Source organism: Cebidichthys violaceus, unplaced genomic scaffold, assembly GCF_023349555.1.
Source record: "Cebidichthys violaceus isolate CVI_PGR_0920_01 unplaced genomic scaffold, fCebVio1.0.p SCAF_17, whole genome shotgun sequence".
In the NCBI taxonomy this organism is placed as follows: Eukaryota; Metazoa; Chordata; class Actinopteri; order Perciformes; family Stichaeidae; genus Cebidichthys; species Cebidichthys violaceus.
Window position 1 is genome coordinate 4,105,997 of NW_027176340.1, and position 17,083 is coordinate 4,123,079.

Genomic DNA, 17,083 nt, shown 5'->3' on the forward strand with positions numbered 1-17,083 from the left:
GCAAGGTGTGTTGATGGTGTACAGAAAATATGCTGCAGGACCGGACACATTTACTGAGCCTCTGCATGGAGATAAGTCAGAAACTAGTTTTTACTCTTTTTAATGACCTTGTGACCTCTCACATGTATCAGAGTGGTAGTGTGAAAATCATCTTCATCTCTCCGAAACCTTTTCTTTAACATCATATTTTGACACGCTCATAATATTCCTGTGAATTGCAGGGGTGGTTAACTAAACTATGTAAAGTCAAAAGATCTCTCTCAAATTTTGAAGTATAGCCTAACCCGTCAGTCAAATTACAGTTTAAAAACTCAAGATTTTGGCCTAACTCAAAGTTACATGAGATGTTCTGTAATCCAGCTCCAGTAATCCATCTGATTCAAGCCATTATTATAACTTTACTAATTTAGTATAATTAATTTCTATTCTGCTGAATTTCTTATTTATTTCAAATTATCTAATATAGTATTCTTCTGAAGCCTCTTTACGGTTTTGTGGTCACTATAGATTTTCTAAACCAGGCTTACTGCATGGCTCACCTTCTCAGCATTCACCTCTATGAGGTTGTTGGAAGATGTGAGGATATCATACTGCGGAGAAGCTTCACTCACATCGACAGTGAACTGGAAAATGTCTCCAGTGACCTGGATCGTTCCCACAGGATATGAGTGGCCTGAAACAAAAAAAAAACATGTACAGCTTATAAACTACATTGCTGGCTTGATGACTACATGGCACACACTGAAAAGGCCAGTCATCGGGTTTCTAACATTTACTGATTTTGTTTAAAAAACAGGCCAAACATGCTTTTTATTATAAGGGAAACAAATGAATATATATATATATATATATATATAAATCAGTCTTTATTTTTCTGACCTATACATTCTCTGTCTCTACATGTCTGCTGAGGTGATCCTGAATCTTCAGAGAAAAGACTTTGACCTTTCTCCATACAGGCTGAGGAAGTGGATTGTCTATCTTTCCGACTGTATCTACAGCATGGATCCAAGATAGGTCATTCTAATCTTCCTTGTGTCTGATGAACGTGTTACTTAGTCCCACTTGGTGTGTGTTTGTGTGTGTGTGTGTGTGTGTGTGTGTGTGTGTGTGGTTGGGTGGGTGCCTGAATGATTCAGCTGCACCGGAACATGACACGCATTGTGGATATTCAATGTGTCAGAGCGGTTGTTCAACTGTTGGTCAACTGGTTCGAAATGTCTAGCCACACCCCAGACTAGGAGCCTGTGAGTCTTTGTGTTTGTGTGAGAAAGGAGCGTTGAGCTGTGTCACTGTGAAGAAATAAGCTATAATTATCAGGTGGGAAGTTAAATTAACCATCATTCACAACTTATAATAAAAGTGTCGACATGACGCAATAAAGTAGCTTTTAGCGTTTTGTTTTACAGCTATATCAGTCATGGTTGTCGCAGAAATGACACCGTACTAATGCATCCCAGTGAAAACCTTCCAGAACTTAACATGTCTTAGTGACTGTGATATGATGGAGCACAGCTGTGTGTAGGTGTGACATTCTGCTCCACCTTGGCAAAGTCACCGAGGTTGATCAGCTCCGTCTGGATGGCAGACGTCACCTAAAAGAAGCTTTGTGAGGCTGGAGTGCTAAATTGTAAAGAAAACCAAACTGTTCAATAAGGTCAATACAGTTGAGGTCTGGAATTTGATTTGGATTTTCATCTTGGTGAAGTAAACGTGCCAACTGGCTTGAGAGTGGCGTCAGAAGAAAGGCCTTTGGCAACCTATATTAGGAAAGTTTATCGTGTTTTTGGCACAAGGTGTTAAGAGCTATGTGTTGCAGAACTGCAAAGTTTGTTTGTGTGAGAGTGGTGTAATTAGGTCACTTCTACTGTTGACTGAGCACATACTGTGTATGAAAAGTGATCTTGAAAGATGTACAGAATACAGTTTTTATTTTGTTCAACATTTAGGCTTTAAGTATTTATAATGGTTTTTTTTTTACTGGCTGTCATTTCTGTACATCTTAAAGAATATCGGTGTTTCTTATCACTGTTACTATCCTAGTTTCACAATCGCATGCTAATAGTTACAAAGTACAGCTGTGGCTGATGGAAATGCCGATCATTTGATTTGGTCATAAACCGAATAATTGGACAAATTACATTTTTGACCTGATGGTGGTGCTAGAAGTAAATTTGTGGACTCACCAAAGTTCACAAAGACTGTGAATGTCTGGAACAAATTTAATGGCAGTCCATTCAATAGTCAACGAGACATTTCACCACAAAACAACAAATATCAACCTGCTAGTGATGCTTGATGAAAAGTCGGGGGAAATCACCAAAGTCAGTAGGGTTCACCATAAAAATGTTAATGACGTCTGTTCCAAAGTTCATGGCGATCCATGCAACAGTTGTTGAGATATTTCATTATGGAAAAGTTTGAAACAAATACCTGTTGACTACATAAGAAGAAAGTGATCCAGTAATGTGGAAACAGATTTTATTTAAACACAAAAATACACTGCCTGGCAAATATGCCCCAGATCAGTTATTCATCATGTAACAAATGCCATAAATACAAAATAAAATAAATATTAAATAAAAAAATGGACAGCCGTATTAAGACATTATGTAAACAAACAAGACTTGAGGAAAAAAAATGCATCATGTGATACAGAGACCAACTACAAATCATAACAATGTGTGATTCTTTGCCCTGAGTGGAAATATAATTCCAAATTTAAAAGCAAGTCTGATTGATCATAAAACATGTAGAAAAATAAAGAGATTTAAAGATCCAGAAACACTGGCAGGATAAAGTGAGTGCTTGGAAGAAAACGCCCTTAAATGGTAAAGAGCATTACATTTTTCAGTCGTTCAGTAAATACAAACCAAGCACTCTCACGTTGTCTCACATTTTGCACTTACTCTTAGAATTGTTTTATTTACTACATCACATAACTTATGTTTATGTTCAACATATAAAACATTTTTACATGAAGATAAATTATTTGTCTTCTGTTATCACAAAGTACTAAAGTGTTTCTGGTCTCAGTCCTTTCTGAGTGGCTTGGAGGATCCTCTTCAGTCACGCCACAAAACAAACCCCCTGCAGTGTAGCTCAGTTTCATCTTCAGTCGTCCTCGTTCCGTGAGTGAAATGGCGTGGCCGGTCAGTGCTCTCAGATTTGGAGGAATGCTTAGATCACACTGCAAACACGCTGAGGGAGCTGGTCTCGTCTTTCAGACCCAGGATGCTGTACGCTATCCTTTTCATGTGGCCGGGCAACCGCACTCCAATATTCCTGATGTCTCTGAAAGGACAAGATCAATGATACCGTTTAAAAAAAAACAAAAAAAAAAAACGCTAAAAACATTATGGACTCTTTTTTTTTTTTTTTTTGCATAAAGAGACTACAGAGGTCCTTGTAAAGTACTGATTCCAATTGGGGAGAATCTAAACTAATTAAATAAAATATGAATTGCGTTCTAGTCGGAAAACAATATGCACATATTGCATCTGAAAGCAATGCATAAATGGTTTAAATAGATTGATTAAAGTACTGAATTAACAATTAACTGAGAAAATGTTGGGCAGGACTGTGACGGTGCATCAGATTAAAAAAGGCCACTGCTGTTGAAGCTATGGCAGTAGAGAATGACAGGAATGACGTGGCAGAGTGAAGCATTTCAACATTCACAAACTGGCTGACAAATGTTCAAGCTGAGAGCTCAATACTTCCTCTGTGTTACTACAAAGCGTGGCCTGGTGCCAGATAACATCAGCGCAGCACGGCCCGAGCTGCACCTGTGCCATGTGTGCACTTACTCATGCCTCAAGGCGAGCACCTGCTCCATGGTGGTGATCCCAGCGCGAGCGAAGCTTTCGTTGTACTGGTTCATTTTGATGGACTCCAGCCACTCGGGCACCGACCTGAACGTGGTGCCGTCACAGCCGCTGGTGCTGGGCAGGCGGATGGACACGCTGCGAGGAACAGAGCACGTTTGGATTACTCATCGTTCGCTGCCACATTATGTTCAGTGAGCGCATGTGAGGATGTTTGAGCGAGAGGGAACCAATGTTACCGTCAACTCAATGCGGACAGTTTCCAGAGATGTTTCAATAATTTGTCATTTTTCTAATGGCAAATACCAAGACTAATACAGCTCTAGTTAAAGAAAAAAGTTAGAGACATATCTTGGAATTTAAACAGAAGATGGATATCAGTTTCATGTACTTATTAACACACAACAAGGGTTTATAAATATCGAGTTTAAGTTGTGTAATTCTCCACACAATTCATTATTCACCCGAGAGGATTAGTGTCTTTTATAGTAGTCTCTTTAGTCTCTTTTACTTTGTTACCAAATCATAAAACTTCAATGAAAATAAAGTTCATACCGTGGATCAAAGTCAGCGATGGTTTTCAAAGACTCTGGGCTTCGGAGCAATTTGTCCAAAATGTTGACGATGTCTGTGAAGCGAGGTCGTTTGGAGCGGTCCTGCTGCCAACACTGGAGCATGAGCTGGTAGATGGCGGATGGGCAGTCCATCGGAGCAGGAAGCCTGAAGGCCTCGTTGATAGCCTTCATGACCTGAGGAAGAGGGAAGGCAGCTCTTAGATCTAAAGTATATTTATGAGTGTGCTGACGGACAGTCTGGAAAAAGCGCCGTGTTCGTTTGTTGACATCAACAGTAAATTTAAAGAGGACGGTGGGAAACTATTTTGGACGTCAGGCAACTTTCTACCACCACCTACCCAGCAGACTCTCAGTGGTTATACACATTAAAGTCTGACCTACACAGGCTAAAACAATCCTTCATCTTAACCAGCAAGAGGTGGACATACCTCATGGTTGCTCATGTCCCAGTAGGGCCGTTCTCCAAATGCCATGACTTCCCACATGACGATGCCGAAGCTCCACACGTCGCTGGCTGAAGTGAATTTCCTGTAAGCGATGGCCTCGGGGGCCGTCCAGCGGATGGGGATTTTACCTCCCTGACAGAAGAAAAACATTACCAAATCATGTTAAATGTGAGAAGGGAGTGGAAAAAACAAAGCGCTGAAAGACCAACACTTTAGATTGGACACTTGAGAGTGAAAATACCATTAGCAGTCTGGCATTCGTTGCCAGAAAAAGAAAGGGTTGTTCTCTCTATGCTTTTAGGCTGTTAAATATGCAGCTGTTAGACTCACTCTCGTTGTGTAGGTGCCCTCGGCATCATCCTCCAGCACACGCGACAGCCCAAAATCGGACACTTTACACTCCAGGCAGCTGTTAACCAAAACGTTTCTTGCTGCCAGGTCCCGGTGGACGTAGCTCATGTCAGAGAGGTATTTCATGCCAGCAGCTATTCCACGCAGCATCCCCGCGAGTTGATATGATGGAATCTCTCCATCACGGTCCTAAAGGAAAACAATACATCTATTATGTTTGTTCTGTCTGTCTCTGCGTCTTTGAGTATTTCGAAAAGCGCTGTATAAAATTAAAGTATTATTATTAAATAACTCTTTCTTTTAAACAATTGTTACAAGATTTTGGTTCTGTCATAAATTACAGTCGAACATACTCTTAAATACAAACTTTATGTAATGTGTTAAAAGGAATAGTTCAACATGTTGTACAATGTAAAAAAAAAATCAATGCCACCACTTTAATAGGATCCAATGTAAATAAATATGCAGAAACACAATTCCAAGGTTCTTTGCACAATGACGCAAAAAGGAACGTTAAGCTCAAGACATTTTGCACCCTTAAGTTATATTAAGGACAAAAAAATATAAAGTTTCAAGTCATGTGACCTTCCTGTTTGCAACAAAATGCATGCACCTACCTTCAGATATGTGTCAAGAGCTCCGTTCTCCATGTATTCTGTCACTATCATGGCATGCTTGACTGAAAATTCAAACAAAAAAAACGGATGCTCAGTGAAAGCAAAGTATACAAGCAGTTGATACAAATGAGTTGAGAATGATTGTTTTGACTTCTGTCTGAGGTTATCGACTCACATTTGGTGACGACTCCCTCCAGGCGGATGATATTCGGGTGCGAGAACTGACCCATGATGCTGGCCTCGCTCAAGAAGTCCTGCCTCTGTTTCTCAGAGTACCCCGGCTTCAGGGTCTTGATCGCCACGGCCACCTCCTCTCGCTTGGGAGTCTTCATCACGCCCCAAAACACTTCGCCAAACTCTCCTGATCGGCAGACGGACAGCAGGAGGAAACGTGAGAAACTGCGCTCTGAGATTTGATTAAATGGAAGACAGGTGATAAAATAAACCACTTACCAACACCGATGACTTTCTGTTTGCTAATGGCAGTGGGGTCAATTTCTGTGACAAACTTCTGGATGGCGATGTTAGGGTCCTCATACGTGTGTGGATCAACATAAGTCTTCAGAGGCTTGAGTTGATCTATGGAGGAAATGATGACCAGAATAGTAGGCTGAATATTAACATAATTAACTATTAGTATTATTAGTATTATTGCGTGTACAGAATGGTTTTCTAACCTGATGAGAAGTAGGGATCTTCAGGTCCTCCCCTGCCGCGAGAGTTCAGTCTCCTGAGAGGAAAACACGAATAATCACTACAGGACTAAACAGACTATAGACCGGCTTTTTAGTAATTGCAGGTCAGTCTCTGCTGAAAAAGACCAAAGCTATGTTCAATAGCAGCACCAGCTATTACTGATAAACCCTCCCTGAGCCGTCCTACTGGAAAATCTTTAATTTACTCGAGCTTGTGGCACATAATCACACAGTTTGCAGGTCTGTAGATAACATTTATCTGGATGACGCAGGCGTTGGATGTGGACATGAAGCGTGTTGTTACCAACCGTTTACGCAGCAGCAGGACGGCCACCACAACGAGCAGAATGATCGCTACTCCAACAACAGCTCCCATCACCATGGTGGAGTTGTTCTGGATCTGAGACTCAGCTGTGCAAATCACCGAAAAAGACACATTTAGCAACTCAATATGTGAAATAAGAGTTTATATGGAGAGACTAGTTTCATCTGCTGGAGATTTTAAGGCTGCTGGTACCTAATGGCGAGGTAAGGAACTCGTGCTCCACACTGTAGCTGCCGGGGTTTCCTTCAGGACTCAGTGCCTGGACCCTGAACATGTAAGTAGTGTCTGGGGTGAGATCACTAATCTGGACGGAACTTTTCTCCAAAATCAGGACCGTGTAGGTGGTCACATCACGCTCGCCCTCATCATCCTGCCAAAAAGGAAAGTGGGTGGATTAGAATAATTTTGGAACAATTTACAGCCTCAACTTTGAACGAGGGGAGGGGAGACAAAGGAGCACAAAGCACTCTGTCTTACTTTTCTGCGGTACATAAGTTCATAGCGGTGATTGATGTGGGCTGGAGGCCTGCGAGACAGAGTCCAGGACAGAGACAAGCTGGTGGGGCTGCGATCGTCCAGATGGATCAACGTCACCTTTGGGGGATCTAACGGTCGGCGAGAGACAGAAAGCAAAATAATGGTTAGTGACTAATCATAGTCTTTGGAAAGGAGATTTGGAAATAAAAGCCTTTGGGATTCAGTGGGTCAGACTGAATTCCTCTTTGTGTAGTAAGCCCTTCTTTTTCTACAATGGCTTTCAGTAGCAAATACAATTTTACATGAAACAATGTCTAAATATCTAAATGTCTAAACATGTCCGTTTAGGGTTCTGGAGACAACAGATCATTTTTTTGAAATAGCTCAAATAACTACTCGCTAAAAAAATGTTTTACCAATTATGGTTCATAAGAGTTATTTAAGAAAAATTAAGTAACTCGCAATTTGGCATAATAACATTTTATGGTCACTTCTTTGCCAAATGTACATGTTCTGTTTGTTGCAAAGGAAAGGGTTACCACTTCAATACTTTTCTACATATTGGGTTTTAACAAGGTTTTTTTGCTTGATTTCGCAATTATTATTATTATTATTATTATTATTATTATTATCACACATATAGCAGTTGAGTTTAAAGTTGGGATCAAATCAAAGCACAGAGAAAAGGCTTTTGGTGTGATCGAGCTCACCTGTGTAGTCCAGAGCGGTGGTGATGCTTGCGATGGGCCTGTCGGTACCAAACTGGGACACGCCGCTGTGAGCCTCGACAGTGAACGTGTAGTTCAGATGAGAATCCAGGTCACTGACGACGACCGTGGTGTCCCGCAGCTCTGTGGGACCTGGCTCGAAGCGGATCTTCTCGCCACAGGGGACGCACAGGGCCTCGTCGCAGTGCTCGCACACCACACTGTAGGTGAGGTCACTGCGGCCCCCGGTCACCAGCGGTGGGCTCCAGGCCAGCTGCAGCTTGCCCTGTGCCGACAGGGTGGTGGAGGTCAGGTCACTAGGGGCACTGGGTGGAGCTTGGGGAGGAAGTACAGGACACAGAACAGTTAGCCTGATATTCTGCACCCGCCTGTAATGAGCCAAAATGTGACTTTGTCAGTACTACGACAGTGAGTGTGGTTGTTACCAGAGCAGGGTGACGTAGGAGTGTCTGAAGGGGAGCGGAAGAAACCTTCCTCGCATTGACATTCGGTGGCGCCGGCTGCGGAGGGCTTGCTGTTATCAGGACACACCTGACATAACTCGCTCGATACAGATGTCTTGAAGTAGCCTGGTTTGCATTCTGTAAGAGAGAGAGAGAGAGAGAGCGAGAAAGAAAGAGAGAGAGAGAGAGAGAGAGAGAGAGAGAGAGAGAGAGAGAGAGAGAGAGAGAGAGAGAGAGAGAAGGTGTGTGTGTGTTTAAGTTTGACATTAGGAATAACTGAAACAGACAAACACAGGAAGGGATGACTGATCTAAATGCAAACAATGAAGCTGTCTCTGTAATACCAGTCCGTTCCACCCGACAGGAAGCTTTTGTTGCGAGTAACCTATAATCACTGAGGCTTTGTATCCAGAGGAATGAAAAGGGATTTCCCTGACGATCTGCCTCTACTCGCCTTTTTCGCCTAAAGGCCTAATCTCAGGTCACACTGCCAGTGTCAACCGGATGACAGCAGAGCATTAAATCCATCAGGTGATCCGATCTGCCTTTCCCCCCCGTGAACTTTCGGCTCATATTCTCTGGCAGATAATATTGGTGTTTTCGCCAAAGGAAACCCTGGACACTGCTGGAGAGTTGTGATGGACATTTCAGCGCACGGATAAACAGTCTTCCAGGGCACGGGAGGTTAATGAACGTGCAGAGTGGACAGAAACCAGGACGCAGGAGCTGCAATTCAGTCTGAGGCTGATGTTTCCTCTCTTTCTTACTTCCTTCCTTCCTTCCGCTAACCCCCGACACCAATCGCAAATTACAGCATCCAAGGTTGAATAGCTAGGAGGACAAGAGAATCAGGAAATAGGAAAAGCTGCTGGAGACGAGCATGATTTTCAGTGTGTTTATGGAAACGGACATACTTTGTGAGGTGATAAAGGGCTCCAGCACAGTAAAAAAAAAAAAAAAAAAGAAAAACATAAAAGTATGGATCTTATGAAAGATCTCCTCTCTCCACTTTCATTCTGCTGTCTCTGACTGGAGGAGGCTTTCATCTGGCCCCTGTGCTGGTGGCCGTGAGAAGAGGTCGAGTGAACCCTGGATTAAAGACGCGGTCACGTTACTTCGCCATTCAGGCGGAAAGACCTTTGCACTCCAAGTAGTGCCGCAGTGGAGGAGAAGGAGCAGGTTGAGTTTGAGTCGGAGGGATGAAGATGAATAGATGGATGGATGGGGGATGGGGGTAAAGGTCTGGAGCACCAACAGAAGTTCTCTCTGGGGAGTCACTCGGCAGCAGTGGGGGTGTAGCTGAGGTCTTTTCGCATAAGAAAAGGGGGCCAGCTCATTTCATCTTGAGCTGCAGCAGCAGGACCTCTGTCACGTACCAAAGAAACTCCAGCCCTATTCATCTATTGTCTCTGAGATTGGACAGAGTGGTGCCATAAATATGTTGGCTTACTCCTTATCCAGCTCCCAAATGGCGGCATGTGTGCAGTGCATGACTATAAACATTGTTCATGCAAACTTTGGCAACGATGGATTCTCATATTTATTTTTGAATTCAAGTTTTTTTGCGTTGTTTTGACAATCTAGGAAAAAAGGGTTGAAATATTGCCTTCATTTGATCCCAAACTTTGAATTTTCCCCTCTTGAGTGAATTGATCGTCCCACGCTCCTCTATGGCTACGACACACACGTGAAAAGGACTTAAGTTCCACTCCGGCGCATCTGTTAATTGAATCTGTTTTTTCGCTCTTTGTGTCGGCCCATTGTTCTAATGAGTGGGAACATGGATTAGCGAGCTCGTTGCGTGTGTTAACAACCGGATGAAAGAGCAAAGAGAGGCAAAGCGGGGCATGTCATTGGCTAACAGCTGTCCTGTTGCTCTACTAATCCTCTTGACTAAATTACACTCCACACCTAACTAAGCAGCCACGAAGCTAACCACCCTCATGCACCAACTGTCGACTGACTCCCCACCCTCCGACTCCGAGCGAGGACAACCTTCTTATTTCTGTCAGTCAGCATTCCTCCTCATGTCGCTTTACTTCCTTTTCCCACAGCAGTTGTGCTCTTCAGTGGAATGCACATGCGGGTCACGAGCCTTTAAGGACCCCACTTTCTCTTGTGAAGTGGAAATAGGGCGTTGGAACAAACTACAACTTATTCACCGTGTTTTAACTTCTGTAATAAAACGTGTTTCCTGCATCCTAATACTCAGGTCATCCTCCAGACTTTGGAATCACAGTTTTTTTACCCGAATCATAAACATTTCCTGTCTTCCTCTGCCAACTTCCGTTTCGGGTGATTGGCTCAGAGTCCGCCTGTTGTCAGAAACCTCAAAGACTGAAACAATCTTCCGCCATGACTTCCTCCCTGCATTCCTCTTTTTATCCATTTTTACAACCGCAGGACAATATTTGCTCTATGACCCACTGTACTTATCTATCAAAAGGCATGTAGGGCTGTGACTAACAATATAACTATTAATATTGCAACTAATAGATTATTCATTCGGTCTATAAATGTCACAAAATAGTGAATAATGCGTATTTAGTCTGACTAACAGCGCCAAAGCCAAAGATATTCGGCTTAGAGTGATAAACAACACAGAGAAAAAAAACTATTGAAAGGTTGGAAACTATTTCTTTGTATTTTTAGTTGACAAAAGGACTTAAAGGATGAATCAACCATCAAAATAGTCGCTTACTATTTCCTGTCTATTAACTAAAGGCTTATTTCTTTAAGCTGGTAAGAATGATCTGCCGTCTTACAGGAATGAGTCTAAAAAGAGACCAAGCCCAGCCAGTCAAGGTGCCTCGGACAGACCACAGCCTGACTCAGTCTAACCTCCTGTAGGCGTGTCGGCCCCGTCCCTGTAATCTGTGGTTCCGGTCGCCTTAGCAACTGGTGCAAAACAAATACTTGAGGAAGAGAAGACACACCACTCAGGTAGTTATTCTGACACATTCACACGGTCCCTTCTTTTTCGTCAATCAGTGCTGTAAGGTGACGCGAGGGTGAAAGAATTCCTTTCAGAAGACCCGGCAGGCAGCACACTGTGCCCTTCCTCCCTCCCTCCTTCCTCTCCTTTCTGTAGCCTCTCTCCTCCCACGTTTCCTCCAGACAGCCCAACACACACACCACACCCGGGGAAGACAAATTCCACACAAACAGGAGACCACTCAATAGGAACACCGCAGATATGTCCTTTACTGTAAAAATCAACTTGGCTTTTTTTAGACACTGCAAAGTTTTTGCATATTCTACCTTATTTTAGGTGTCACTCATATAAATAGGCAAAAGTACAAAACTTCAAAAGTATGTTCCCCAACTGCTATAATTCTAGATTTTTTGTTTTTATAAATATCTGAATAGTTAAAAAACTTTTCCCTTAAAAGTTTTCCCTTTTCAAAGGCTACCACATAGCAACACTATACAGTATGCACTGTAGTACACAGCTTTTGCAGTTTGCATACAACAAATTAGTGTATTTTACTACTTAAGTGAATGAATCTCTTCCAAAGAGAAAGCTAAATCTATTCCAAAGTATTCACTACTTCATTGTTTTAGTTTTAGCTCTTTTCCAGCTTTAATTAGCTCTTCATACTGAGCAGTGACTTGTGGGACAATAGTGTCAATAGTGAAATTTAGGACACAAACTGACATCTTTAAGTGTATGTTGTCAAATCTCCAGTGCAAATACACGACAGACTTGGACTTAGAACGATGTAGTGTGGCCGTCGGGTCACAGCTTCTTGTGCTGTACATTATCACCAGCAGCCATCGACCTATCCATAAAAGTGTGCCTCAGCCCGGCCCCATTCCAGAAAAAAAAAAAAAGGCAGTGGAAAGAATGTGCTGTTGGCCAACAGGTAGAGGGATGAGGCATCGCCTGGAAGCTGTTGAAATTCCCCCAGTAATTTTTATCCATCTATCACATGAAGCAATCTGTGGTTGCCGTGAAATCGAAACAAAACAAACGGGTTTAGTACATCTTGTCTGTTTCCTCCCTTCCCGACGCTCCACCTATGCTCTCGGACCCACTTTAACACTGATATGACGGAGTGTTCTTGTGATAGATTTCCAAACAAACTACGCAATTAACATTCCTCTGTGCTCATTCCTCACTACCAAAGTAGTGGTTGGAGGAGTTTAATTTACTACAACTCGCATGGCAACGCATACACCCCTCAGCTGAGTGCGTGGCATACTTTAGTGCTTACCTTGGCAGGACTCCCCGGTGGTTTCGTAGCCGGCGAGACACTGGCACTGACCCACGGGTACCACCCATTCACCATCGGCGGTGCAGTAGATGCGTGGGGTGGCCTGACTGACGGCATTCTCCACACAGGCTCCCTCCACCTCCCTGAGAGCGTCCGCCACCGTCTCCGGGAAGGCCGCCAAGCTCTGCACCGTGGACGGGCATGTTTTGTAGTACACCCTGACAGACAGCAGAGCCACACAAGCGCCCATGTCCTGAAAGGCCAGGTAGAAGCCCTTTCGAGACAGCGGCCCCACGGCCCTCGTCTCCGTGTTGACCTTCAGCACGCGACCCCGCGTCACCTCGTCGGGAGCGATGGTGGCCACTTTGCGGAACTGACCTTTGCGGAAGTTGGTTCCTACGTCGGCGTCGGCCTCTGAGATGAAAAGGTTGAAGGTTTCTTTGCAGGCGACAGAAGCGCCATCAAAAGTGTTGCAGTCTCGCACAATAAATCTGAGCTCCACAGAGACTCGGGTAGACCCCGGGCGCCGCTGGATGAACGTCGTGCGTAACCAGTTGTCCTGTTCAGTAGAGTCTATGCTACAAACGCTGTAGGTGTAGAAAAGTGAGCCGTTCACCACCGTCTGGACTATCTCCCACTGTAGAACAGAAAGAGATGAAGCAGAGGGATTAGTTTTAGGGGCAAAAGTCACTGTTACAAAGCTACAATAATGAAAGGACAAAAACTCTTTTTTCAGGGAATAAGTACAGGGTATCGGGGGCTTTGTTCTTGCTGAGAACCAGTTTTATTGATGAGACACCTCTTCTTTCATGCTGACTGAGAGGCTCATTAAAGCGCAGAAGTGAGCTCTTTTTTTTTTTTCCCACACATTAAGATTATTGGCCTGGACATGTGCCGTTGCTCGCGACGTGTGTGGTTTTCCACTGACACACGAGGGTGCATGTGTGCGAGATCCAGCAAATGCTACCGAGACTACCAACCAACATTTACGGCAGTTAAATGAGCTTTATAAGCACAGTGGCAGCAAAATTGGCAGCAATTAAAGACTTTTTAAGAGAGGGACGCACTGACGAGCAGAAAGATTAAAAGCCTCCATGTGACATTTAAACCTTAACGCCTCATATGTTAGCACTATGGTGGGCTATACTGCTGTGTTTCAAGAAGCACATCAATGCTTAACTTAAAGTGTTAGAGAAGAGAGGCATACGTATAGATTTACACTGTTTCAAGAAAGCTAAATTGCTACCATTAGAACAGAGCAGCACTCTAAGAGGCATTAATACATCATTTCAGACAATTACTTGTAATTACTATCCAACTGCTATTGTCTACTGTTCAAATGTTCTGAAGCCAAGACCACACCTAGCAAATAGTCACCAGTGGTACGAATTTAAACACATTTTTACAAGTGTGAGAAAGTCGGAAGAGAACAAAGCGGAGTTTGATGGACAGGGGGAAATCCTATCTGATCAAACGAGAGCCCTTAGATCTTTTGAGAACGTAAGAAGAAACTTTGCCCACACAGTGGAAGCGGCCATGTCCTGTTGCTTTTTTTAGCTGGAAAGCCACAGAACTATAGATAGAGGGATGGTTCTCCACACATGAACCATTCTTTCCTTTCTCTTTTACTTACATGTCTTCCCACAACTGCACATAGCATCTCACCGCTGTTATCTCTAAATTCGGAGAGGAATCACAAGAACATCTTAAAATGTTCTTCCTCGGTTCATTTCTGGAATTAAAAACAACCTCCTGTGGTTGTGTTAAATGCACGACGGTACAGTAAATTTAAATGTAGGTTGACCCTTGACATTTTAATGGCATTCATAAGTTCTTCATGAAAGGGTAGCGTTAACACAAGACTAGCTGAGCTCTGCCAAACCTCATCGAGCTGCCACTCATTCCATCTCTCCCAGAAAGAGCTTATTTAGTGGGCTGAATGAGCAGAAAGAGGCCTCGGTTATTGTTGCTAAACAGCATTCAAATCCTCACGTCAACCAGTCTTCAGCTGCCCCCTTTTGAGTCATTTGTTGTCTTACTCAGAGAGAGACGGTTTCAAGTCTTGAACCTGAAGTCTCAGAAAAATGCCTGTTGAGGTATAAATACTCACTCCGTTCTCATATGGCAACGTCAACCACCCCAACTCTGATCCCGAAGCTCTCATATCCAGCAATACTTCTACAGAGACAGACAGAAAAACATATTATGACGTAGTTACAACAAGCACAGAAGCAACTAATCTTAACATCTGAGATATATATATATATATATATATGCAGGCCTCATACATTTTGTTGTCCTATGCTGTTAAACTATAAAATGACTACGTTTGGACTGAACTGCGTGACTCTACAATTCTCTGCCTTGATCTCGTAGGGGGGGGGGGGGGGGGGGTGCATTATCTTTATGAGGGGCACATGCCACGCTTTGACAGTCTAATCTGGCATGTCGGTCTGATTCAGGACTTCATTGACCGTGTCCTCCAGGTCCAGGATTCAGGACTAATAATGTCTGAGAAAGGCGGAGGCAGTTTATTTACCATGACGAGAGAACTGCATGAATATGCGCCACACGTGAAACATGAAGTGTGACATGTTAAGGCATCTCACAGGTGCCGTTTAATCCTAAATTGACAAAAGGCCAGTACAAAAAAAATAGAAAGAAATATGAAAGAAAGTATTTTTTATTGTTACAAATAGATAATCCGATTTTTTCAAACATTTAAACTATGATCGAAACTATTTAAACTAATTAAAACAAGGTTCAAATGGTAAATGTATATTTTCAAAAGAGGCATTCAACACATTATACTATGTTTTATACACTTAATGAAAAACAAAAATTGAACATAAAGTCCGATACGTTAGCACTTTAAATCTACATTTACTTTATTTTAAAACAGGAGGTAAAACTTGAGGCTATCAAATTCCAACCTCCTGACTCACGATGTCCGGTAAAGCTCGGCTCTACTTAATTCTTTTACACAACGCGTGAAAAAAACTTACGTTCTTTGGACTGGAGGCTGATAAATACTTGACTGATGAATAAAAAGAAGAACACGTTGACCCGATGGAGCTCCATGATTCCGCACAACTTTTATTCAAGCCGTGGTTTGAAATCCCAAAGCGCCGCTGCTCTCCTCTCCGTCTGTCCCACTAGCTCCACTTACTCCAAATACTTCACTCTACCGGCTCAGTGAGCACGAGCACGAGCCCGCAGACCATTGAGAAACAGGTGGCGTCATCGCTCCGCCCCCCGCCCCCCCCCCGTGCTTTGGAATGCTGAAGTTCTCCAAATATGGTAATGTAGGGGCGGGGCCAAGACGGTTTAACCGCACCTGTTTCATTGAGAAAGATGAAGGCCCTCATAAACTGTCATTTTATTGATTTCACAGTGCTTGTTAAATGAATAAATCAATATTTAATCAAACTCTATAATATCATGTATATTTTGCATATCAAACACACGTGTATATTAAAGTCAGCACTAGGTAACTTATGTTTACGACAACAAAAGCTAAATGCAAAAGATTAAGTCGTTGATTAAACATTCTGCAAGTTTGTCAAGCAGTGATGGAGGAAGAAGAAACACCCCAAGAATCAAGAGTTTGATTCATGCAAATGAACTCTTCCAGAGTATATTATTATATGTTTTCCGTGTTTAGACCCTCACTTGAGTAAAGGTTTTAAAATATGAAATATTCCTAAAGTATCCTAAAGTACTTGTTATGCAGAATCATCTCTTTTAGAGGGTCATACTATTATAGTCTGTAATATGGGTTTTTATTACAGATGCATCATGTCCAACATTAATGTTATTGCTGGTGAGGTGGAGTATTTTGCATATACTGGGTAGTTTGATCTTTATCCATTCATCATTATTTAGCATGTGATCGTCTGTGTTCTACATTAAATATAGTTATTCAGAGTAACTAGTTACTACAACTATAACAAATGTACAACAAATAGCAAAATATGCATTTCCGTCGAGTATAAAGTACTGTAAATATTCAAGTAAAGTACCATCAAATTGTACTTAAGTACAGTATTTGAATAAATATAGTTACTTCCAATACGACAATGGTTCTAAACTTGGTAGTTATTCAAATATTTAAAACATTTTAAGCATTTCAAATATGATTTTCTCAAGGTGAATAAATATATTGATATTTTATCAATATAGTTTTTTTTTGCTTTTTTTGTTTATTAGTATTTTTATCATAGGAGAGGAGATTGTGGGGCAATACTCTGACCTCAGTTACATTATTAAATGCTCCGCTTTAAGCATTTTGAAACAAAGCAGACCCTTTTTTTTAACATAAAGTTTTTCACTTTTCATTTGAGTCTTTCATTGAGTTTCTTAGCTTGAACCGTATTGCACAT

At 42.3% G+C, this 17,083-nt stretch overlaps 1 protein-coding gene across 1 annotated transcript; it reads right to left on the bottom strand.

Annotated features, from left to right (window-relative positions):
* Positions 1 to 2,464: 2,464 nt before the first annotated feature.
* Positions 2,465 to 15,945, bottom strand: LOC137873796 (ephrin type-A receptor 2-like). Its single transcript, XM_068712201.1, is given in 19 exon segments — positions 2,465 to 3,294; positions 3,810 to 3,965; positions 4,383 to 4,576; positions 4,831 to 4,980; positions 5,179 to 5,388; positions 5,817 to 5,878; positions 5,992 to 6,177; positions 6,270 to 6,395; positions 6,494 to 6,546; positions 6,820 to 6,922; positions 7,029 to 7,206; positions 7,314 to 7,441; positions 8,024 to 8,356; positions 8,467 to 8,622; positions 12,702 to 13,338; positions 14,812 to 14,879; positions 15,707 to 15,799; positions 15,802 to 15,841; positions 15,844 to 15,945. Coding segments are annotated over 19 exon segments (3,084 nt in total). The 3' UTR covers positions 2,465 to 3,185.
* Positions 15,946 to 17,083: the final 1,138 nt, after the last annotated feature.